Source organism: Scomber scombrus, chromosome 21 (genome assembly GCF_963691925.1).
Source record: "Scomber scombrus chromosome 21, fScoSco1.1, whole genome shotgun sequence".
Taxonomy (NCBI): domain Eukaryota; kingdom Metazoa; phylum Chordata; class Actinopteri; order Scombriformes; family Scombridae; genus Scomber; species Scomber scombrus.
In genome coordinates, this window is record NC_084990.1 from 25,315,517 (window position 1) to 25,325,516 (window position 10,000).

Here is a 10,000-nt window from a genome sequence, read left to right on the forward strand (position 1 = left end):
TATTATTATTATTCATCCTTAATTATTAATGTTCCCTTAATTTACCCATAAACACCTGTAATGTTCCCTTCATTTACCCATAAACACCTGTAATGTTCCCTTAATTTACCCTATAAACACCTGTAATGTTCCCTTCATTTACCCATAAACACCTGTAATGTTCCCTTCATTTACCCCATAAACACCTGTAATGTTCCCTTCATTTACCTATAAACACCTGTAATGTTCCCTTCATTTACCTATAAACACCTGTAATGTTCCCTTCATTTACCCCATAAACACCTGTAATGTTCCCTTCATTTACCCATAAACACCTGTAATGTTCCCTTCATTTACCTATAAACACCTGTAATGTTCCCTTCATTTACCCATAAACACCTGTAATGTTCCCTTCATTTACCCATAAACACCTGTAATGTTCCCTTCATTTACCTATAAACACCTGTAATGTTCCCTTCATTTACCCATAAACACCTGTAATGTTCCCTTCATTTACCCATAAACACCTGTAATGTTCCCTTCATTTACCTATAAACACCTGTAATGTTCCCTTCATTTACCCATAAACACCTGTAATGTTCCCTTAATTTACCCATAAACACCTGTAATGTTCCCTTCATTTACCCATAAACACCTGTAATGTTCCCTTCATTTACCCATAAACACCTGTAATGTTCCCTTAATTTACCCTATAAACACCTGTAATGTTCCCTTCATTTACCCATAAACACCTGTAATGTTCCCTTCATTTACCCCATAAACACCTGTAATGTTCCCTTCATTTACCTATAAACACCTGTAATGTTCCCTTCATTTACCTATAAACACCTGTAATGTTCCCTTCATTTACCCATAAACACCTGTAATGTTCCCTTCATTACCTATAAACACCTGTAATGTTCCCTTCATTTACCCTATAAACACCTGTAATGTTCCCTTCATTTACCATAAACACCTGTAATGTTCCCTTCATTTACCTATAAACACCTGTAATGTTCCCTTCATTTACCCATAAACACCTGTAATGTTCCCTTCATTTACCCTATAAACACCTGTAATGTTCCCTTCATTTACCCATAAACACCTGTAATGTTCCCTTCATTTACCTATAAACACCTGTAATGTTCCCTTCATTTACCCATAAACACCTGTAATGTTCCCTTCATTTACCCATAAACACCTGTAATGTTCCCTTCATTTACCTATAAACACCTGTAATGTTCCCTTCATTTACCCATAAACACCTGTAATGTTCCCTTCATTTACCCTATAAACACCTGTAATGTTCCTTCATTTACCTATAAACACCTGTAATGTTCCCTTCATTTACCCATAAACACCTGTAATGTTCCCTTCATTTACCTATAAACACCTTAATGTTCCCTTCATTTACCCATAAACACCTGTAATGTTCCCTTCATTTACCTATAAACACCTGTAATGTTCCCTTCATTTACCCATAAACACCTGTAATGTTCCCTTCATTTACCCATAAACACCTGTAATGTTCCCTTCATTTACCCATAAACACCTGTAATGTTCCCTTCATTTACCCATAAACACCTGTAATGTTCCCTTCATTTACCTATAAACACCTGTAATGTTCCCTTCATTTACCCATAAACACCTGTAATGTTCCCTTCATTTACCCATAAACACCTGTAATGTTCCCTTCATTTACCTATAAACACCTGTAATGTTCCCTTCATTTACCTATAAACACCTGTAATGTTCCCTTCATTTACCCATAAACACCTGTAATGTTCCCTTCATTTACCTATAAACACCTGTAATGAACACACCTTCCTGAAAGCCTGAGGGGGGGGGGGGGGTATTGTAGACTAATGATGTAAAAAGTAAAACCAGTCACACTAAAATTACATAAAGCACTGTTTTGTGTAATTTTGTTTGTGTGTTTTTATCAGAACTGTTTCTATTGGTCAGACTTTATTTTTGCATTTTTAGTTTTGCTGCTGTTTCCATGGTGACAGATGCAGCTGTTTCCACGGTGACAAATGCAGCTGTTTCCACGGTGACAGATACTGCTGTTTCCATGGTGACAGATGCAGCTGTTTCTACGGTGACAGATGCTGCTGTTTTCATGGTGACAGATGCTGCTGTTTCCATGGTGACAGATGCAGCTGTTTCCACGGTGACAAATGCAGCTGTTTCCACGGTGACAGATACTGCTGTTTCCATGGTGACAAATGCAGCTGTTTCTACGGTGACAGATGCTGCTGTTTCCATGGTGACAGATGCTGCTGTTTCCATGGTGACAGATGCAGCTGTTTCCACGGTGACAAATGCAGCTGTTTCCACGGTGACAGATGCTGCTGTTTCCATGGTGACAAATGCAGCTGTTTCCACGGTGACAGATGCTGCTGTTTCCATGGTGACAAATGCAGCTGTTTCCACGGTGACAGATGCTGCTGTTTCCATGGTGACAGATGCAGCTGTTTCCATGGTGACAGCGGGTGTAGCAGACCGTGAGGAGTGGGAGATCTGTCTGATTCTCTTCTTCTCTGTTATTGAAGTGGATGAGTCACTGGATGGTTATTTACCGGTTGCCGTGGTAACCACAGACACATTTTGAAGGCCAAGGGGGTTAATAAACTAACATTATGACAGGAGAAGAAGAACTGTAAATGTGTTTGTGTCTCTGCAGTGAAGCATCATGGGAGCCAGCAGATGGACAAGACGAGCGTGGGACGAGCTGTGACACACACACTCACACACACACACACACACACACACAGACACACACACACACCCAGATACACACACACAGATACACACAGATACACACAGATACACACAGATACACACTCACACACATAATGGAACAAGGCTTCAGTTTACACACGCTGGTGAGTGTACTCTGTGTGTATCTGTGTGTGTGTGTGCGTGTGCGAGTGCGTGTGCGTGTGCGTGTGAGTGTGAGTGTGAGTGTGTGTGTGTGTGTGTGTGTGTGTGTGTGTGTGTGTTTGAGTGTGTGTGTGTGTGTGTGTGCGTGTGCGAGTGCGTGTGCGTGTGCGTGTGAGTGTGAGTGTGTGTGTGTGTGTGTGTGTGTGTATGTGTGTGTGTGTATGTGTGTTTGAGTGTGTGTGTGTGTGTGTGTGTGTGTGTGTGAACCGTCCCACAGGTCTCAGCCTATAGGGGGCGACAGTGTGACCTGTGTTTTTGCTCCTACAGAAGAAGCTGGCGGCGGAGCCGGACTACACGGACGTTTCTCTGACGGCGGCGGAGCGAGTGCGAGCGCTGGGGAAGCTGGGAAACAGCGTGGACATTAACGAGGACGTGGAACCACGACGGTACCTGCGGTCCGGAGTAGAGATGGAACGCATGGCCAACGTTTACCTGGAGGAGGGAAGCCTGGAGAACGCCTACGTCCTCTACACCAAGTTCATCACGTGAGTCACACCTGAGTGACATCATAATTACACCTGAGTGACATCATAATTACACCTGAGTGACATCATAATTACACCTGAGTGACATCACATACACCAGAATGACATCATAATAACACCTGAATGACATCAAAATTACACCTGAGTGACATCACAATTACACCTGAATGACATCATAATTACACCTGAGTGACATCATAATTGCACCTGAGTGAGTCATAATTACACCTGAGTGACATCATAATTACACCTGAGTGACATCACATACACCTGAGTGACATCATAATTACACCTGAGTGACATCACATACACCTGAGTGACATCATAATTACACCTGAGTGACATCACATACACCTGAATGACATCATAATTACACCTGAATGACATCATAATTACACCTGAGTGACATCACTGCTCTCAGTCTGTTTGTAGAGAAGCTTCCGGCTCACAGAGATTATCAGCAGTGCAGCGTTCCAGAGAAGCAGCTCATCATGAAGGTGATTATTGATTATTGATTATTACTAATGTCTCTGTTGGAAGTATCAGTACTAGTAAAAGTAATGTTTGTATTGCAGTATTAATGTGTACTCTCTGTAGTGTTTGTAGTATTAATGTGTACTCTCTGTAGTGTTTGTAGTATTAATGTGTACTCTCTGTAGTGTTTGTAGTATTAATGTGTACTCTCTGTAGTGTTTGTAGTATTAATGTGTACTCTCTGTAGTGTTTGTAGTATTAATGTGTACTCTCTGTAGTGTTTGTAGTATTTTTTGCAGTATTAATGTGTACTCTCTGTAGTGTTTGTAGTATTTTTTGCAGTATTAATGTGTACTCTCTGTAGTGTTTGTAGTATTTTTTGCAGTATTAATGTGTACTCTCTGTAGTGTTTGTAGTATTTTTTGCAGTATTAATGTGTACTCTCTGTAGTGTTTGTAGTATTTTTTGCAGTATTAATGTGTACTCTCTGTAGTGTTTGTAGTATTTTTTGCAGTATTAATGTGTACTCTCTGTAGTGTTTGTAGTATTTTTTGCAGTATTAATGTGTACTCTCTGTAGTGTTTGTAGTATTTTTTGCAGTATTAATGTGTACTCTCTGTAGTGTTTGTAGTATTTTTTGCAGTATTAATGTGTACTCTCTGTAGTGTTTGTAGTATTTTTTGCAGTATTAATGTGTACTCTCTGTAGTGTTTGCAGTATTAATGTGTACTCTGTAGTGTTTGTAGTATTTTTTGCAGTATTAATGTGTACTCTCTGTAGTGTTTGTAGTATTTTTTGCAGTATTAATGTGTACTCTCTCTGTGTAGAAACTTCAGGACGTTGCGTTTCCTCGCAGAGACGAGCTGAGGAAACGACTTCAGGAGAAATACAGCAGGGAACACAGCGAGTACCTCAGAGCCCAGGTGTGTGTGTGTGTGTGTGTATGTGTGTGTGTGTGTGTGTGTCTGTCTGCATGCGTGTGTGTGTATGTATGTGTGTGTGTGTGTGTGTGTCTGTCTGCATGCGTGTGTGTGTATGTGTGTGTGTGTGTGTTTCTCTGTATGTGTGTGTGTGTGTGTGTGTGTATGTGTGTGTGTGTGTGTGTGTGTGTGTTTCTCTGTATGTGTGTGTGTGTGTGTGTGTGTGTGTTTCTCTGTATGTGTGTGTGTGTGTTTCTCTGTATGTGTGTGTGTGTGTGTGTGTGTGTATGTGTGTGTGTGTGTGTGTGTGTGCATGTCATCCAATCAGATTGCTCCATGCGTGTGATTGGCTGTGAGTTAAGCCCAGTTTCACCGCCGCAGCAGATCGCACCAGACAGGAAGTCAGACTCAGAATCGGTATAATAAAACTTTCAAAATAAAACAACCTGCAGCCTCCTGATAGTATTAAAGCAACAAACAGGAATAAAACAGATAAAGACATCATCTAGCTACGTAGCTACTAACACATGATATGAGCTCAAAATCAAAGAAAATTACCAAATCAAATAAATTTGAGTAAGTTAACAGAATCAGGCCGCTGAGTTGTGCTTCTACAGTAATTACGGTAAACTAAAGGCTTTGATTGGGCCGCTGTAATTACTGTATTAACAGTGCAACTTCATTTTGAAGGCAGGTTTCTCTCCCAGAGCTCCGCTGCCGTAACGGCTAAACCGTGGCGCTGACGGACCCGCTGTAAATCACCTGAGGTGCATGATGGAGATCCAGAGAAGAAGAACATCCACAGACTCACACTGGCATGATTAAAGGCCCAGCAGATATCAGTTTATATGTAAGCTGAGGGTCATGTGACGGTCGGCTGAGGGTCATGTGACGGTCGGCTGAGGGTCATGTGACGGTCGGCTGAGGGTCATGTGACGGTCGGCTGAGGGTCACGTGACGGTCGGCTGAGGGTCATGTGACCGGTGTTTCCCCTCAGAGCCAGGCGGCGGTGCTGGTGGATGGGTGTGGCCAGCAGCTGCAGCGCCTCTCCCTATTGGAGGAGGAGCGTCAGCGCGTCGCCGGCCTGCGGAGGATGCAGATCGAGTCTGAACAGTTTCGCTACTTTGAGGATCAGCTGAGGCGTCAGGAACTAGCCAATAGGAGAGGAGAGGAGGCGGAGCAAAAGGTGACAAGACACAACATCACTGTTACTATGGTTACGACAGTTAGTACTGTTACTATGGTTACTACAGTTAGTACTGTTACTATGACAGCTACTTCTACTTCTGCTGCCGTTACTGCATCTACCAGTATAGCACCAGGACTGAAAGTACTACTTTGATTGGTTCTGATAGTACTACTACAAGTACTACTACAAGTACTACTACAAGTACTACTACAAGTACTACTACAAGTACTACTACTTCTACTCCATTACTGCACGTAGTACTTCTGCTGTTGAATAAACTCAGTACTGTGTATCTTGTGGTATTAGTACTGTATCAGTGAGTACTTTAGTTGCAGTAACGTGTTTCCTCCAGCAGGCGGAGATCAAAGTGCCTGAGGTGACGGATGGCTCCTGTCTGTCTCAGCAGCCAATCAGAGACCGAGTACGATCCCAGGGGGCGGATCCTAACAGAAAGAGACCGCCTCCTCCTGTCAGCCAACCAGCCGCCACGCTGGCTGGAGTACACAGTGAGTACACACAGTACACACACTGAGTACACACAGTAGAGTACACACAGTACACACACTGAGTACACACAGTACACACAGTGAATACACACAGTTAGTAAACACAGTACACACACTGAGTACACACAGTGAGTACACACAGTACACACAGTACACACACTGAGTACACACAGTACACACAGTGAATACACACAGTGAGTACACACAGTACACACAGTACACACACTGAGTACACACAGTACACACAGTGAATACACACAGTGAGTACACACAGTACACACACTGAGTACACACACAGTACACACAGTGAATACACACAGTGAGTACACACAGTACACACAGTGAGTACACACAGTACACACACTGAGTACACACACTGAGTACACACTGTGAGTACACACAGTACACACAGTGAGTACACACAGTGAGTACACACACTGAGTACACACAGTGAGTACACACTGTGAGTACACACAGTACACACAGTGAGTACACACAGTGAGTACACACTGTTATTAATGATGAATCGGATTGAGAGTGAAGTGTTATGCTGATGACACGCAGCTTTATATCTGACTAATGTTTAAACTCTGCAAATAAATATTATTATTATTAATGTGTGTGTGTGTGTGTCTATGTGTGTCTGTGTGTGTGTGTGTGTGTGTGTGTGTCTGTGTGCGTGTGTGTGTGTGTCTGTGTGTCTATGTGTGTGTGTGTCTGTGTGTCTATGTGTGTGTGTGTCTGTGTGTCTATGTGTGTGTGTGTGTGTGTGTGCAGCTCAGAGAGTGGAGGGTCTGAGGAGAGTTGTGATTCCCAGAGATCTGACGTATCGTTTCCTCCTGCTGGCCGACTCCAACACAACCAGAGGCATCGAAACCTGCGGCGTGCTCTGTGGACGGCTGGTGAGACTGTTTACTGTTTACTGACTGTTTACTGTTTACTGACTGTTTACTGTTTACTGGCTGTTTACTGTTTACTGGCTGTTTACTGACTGTTTGCTGTTTACTGTTTACTGGCTGTTTACTGTTTACTGACTGTTTACTGTTTACTGACTGTTTACTGTTTACTGACTGTTTACTGTTTACTGGCTGTTTACTGTTTACTGGCTGTTTACTGACTGTTTACTGTTTACTGGCTGTTTACTGTTTACTGACTGTTTACTGTTTACTGACTGTTTACTGGCTGTTTACTGTTTACTGACTGTTTACTGTTTACTGACTGTTTACTGTTTACTGACTGTTTACTGACTGTTTACTGTTTACTGACTGTTTACTGTTTACTGACTGTTTACTGGCTGTTTACTGTTTACTGACTGTTTACTGTTTACTGACTGTTTACTGTTTACTGACTGTTTGCTGTTTACTGACTGTTTACTGTTTACTGACTGTTTGCTGTTTGTTTGCTGTTTACTGGCTGTTTACTGACTGTTTGCTGTTTGCTGACTGTTTAATGTTTACTGACTGTTTACTGACTGTTTACTGTTTACTGACTGTGTCTCTCTCTGCTGTGTGTGTGGATGTCTCTCTCTGTCTCTCTCTGCTGTGTGTGTGGATGTCTCTCGCCCCCTCTCTCTCTCTCTCTCTCTGCTGTGTGTGTGGATGTCTCTCTCCCTCTCTCTCTCTCTCTCTCTGCTGTGTGTGTGGATGTCTCTCGCCCTCAGCACCATGATGAGTTGGTTCTGACCCACGTTGTGGTTCCCAAACAGTCGGCGGGTCCAGATTTCTGTGACATGGAGAACGTAGAGGAGCTGTTCAGCTTCCAGGACCAACAGGACCTGCTGACGCTGGGCTGGATCCATGTGAGACTACACGCTAAGCACAGGCTACACACGCTAAGCACAGGCTACACACGCTAAGCACACGCTACACACGCTAAGCACAGGCTACACACGCTAAACACACGCTAAGCACACGCTACACACGCTAAGCACAGGCTACACACGCTAAGCACAGGCTACACACGCTAAGCACACGCTAAACACGCTAAGCACACGCTACACACGCTAAGCACAGGCTACACACGCTAAGCACACGCTACACACGCTAAGCACACGCTACACACGCTAAGCACACGCTACACACGCTAAGCACAGGCTACACACGCTAAACACACGCTAAGCACACGCTACACACGCTAAGCACAGGCTACACACGCTAAGCACAGGCTACACACGCTAAGCACACGCTAAACACGCTAAGCACAGGCTACACACGCTAAGCACACGCTAAGCACACGCTAAGCACACGCTACACACGCTAAGCACACGCTACACACGCTAAGCACAGGCTACACACGCTAAGCACACGCTAAACACGCTAAGCACAGGCTACACACGCTAAGCACACGCTAAGCACACGCTAAGCACACGCTAAGCACACGCTAAACACGCTAAGCACTGGCTACACACGCTAAACACACGCTAAGCACAGGCTACACACGCTAAGCACAGGCTACACACGCTAAGCACACGCTACACACGCTAAGCACAGGCTACACACGCTAAGCACACGCTAAACACGCTAAGCACAGGCTACACACGCTAAACACACGCTAAGCACACGCTACACACGCTAAGCACAGGCTACACACGCTAAGCACACGCTACACACGCTAAGCACAGGCTACACACGCTAAGCACACGCTAAACACGCTAAGCACAGGCTACACACGCTAAGCACACGCTAAACACGCTAAGCACACGCTAAACACGCTAAGCACACGCTAAACACGCTAAGCACAGGCTACACACGCTAAGCACACGCTAAACACGCTAAGCACAAGCTACACACGCTAAGCACGCTAAGCACACGCTACACACGCTAAGCACACGCTACACACGCTAAGCACACGCTAAGCACGCTAAGCACACGCTAAACACGCTAAGCACACGCTACACACGCTAAGCACACGCTAAACATGCTAAGCACACGCTAAGCACACGCTAAACATGCTAAGCACGCTACACACGCTAAGCACACGCTAAACATGCTAAGCACGCTAAACATGCTAAGCACGCTAAACACGCTAAGCACACGCTAAACACCAGGCGGGGAGCTCCGGTCCTCTGAAATGAGGCCAACCAGGAAGTAACTTAAACTGCATTCTATCAAAAGGCCACCAGGGGGCGACCGTTTTGGTGTCAAAAGGACTTCCGTCTCTATACAAGTCAATGGAGAATTCACCAACTTCTCACTTGATTTCTAACCTCAGTAAACCCCCCCGGTTAGAATCCCCCCCCCCCCCCCCGTACAATTGAATAAAATATTAAAACGAATATAAAATAAAAACCTCTGACCTCTCTGCAGACCCTGACCTTTGACCTTTGACCTCTCTGCAGACTCATCCCACCCAGACGGCCTTCCTCTCCAGTGTCGACCTCCACACTCACTGCTCCTATCAGCTGATGCTGCCGGAGGCCGTCGCCATCGTCTGTGCTCCTAAACACAACGAGTAGGTCACACACACACACACACACACACACACACACACACACACACACAC

At 44.3% G+C, this 10,000-nt stretch overlaps 1 protein-coding gene across 1 annotated transcript in view; it reads left to right on the top strand.

Annotated features, from left to right (window-relative positions):
* Positions 1-2,837: 2,837 nt before the first annotated feature.
* Positions 2,838-10,000, top strand: part of stambpl1 (STAM binding protein-like 1) — a 9,862-nt gene continuing 2,699 nt past the window's right edge. The window contains exons 1-9 of the mRNA XM_062442829.1: positions 2,838-2,867; positions 3,193-3,410; positions 3,832-3,907; positions 4,712-4,807; positions 5,802-5,990; positions 6,349-6,499; positions 7,277-7,401; positions 8,160-8,297; positions 9,837-9,949. Of these exons, the coding sequence (XP_062298813.1) occupies positions 2,838-2,867; positions 3,193-3,410; positions 3,832-3,907; positions 4,712-4,807; positions 5,802-5,990; positions 6,349-6,499; positions 7,277-7,401; positions 8,160-8,297; positions 9,837-9,949 (1,136 nt within the window). The remainder of the gene's footprint in view (positions 2,868-3,192; positions 3,411-3,831; positions 3,908-4,711; positions 4,808-5,801; positions 5,991-6,348; positions 6,500-7,276; positions 7,402-8,159; positions 8,298-9,836; positions 9,950-10,000) is intronic.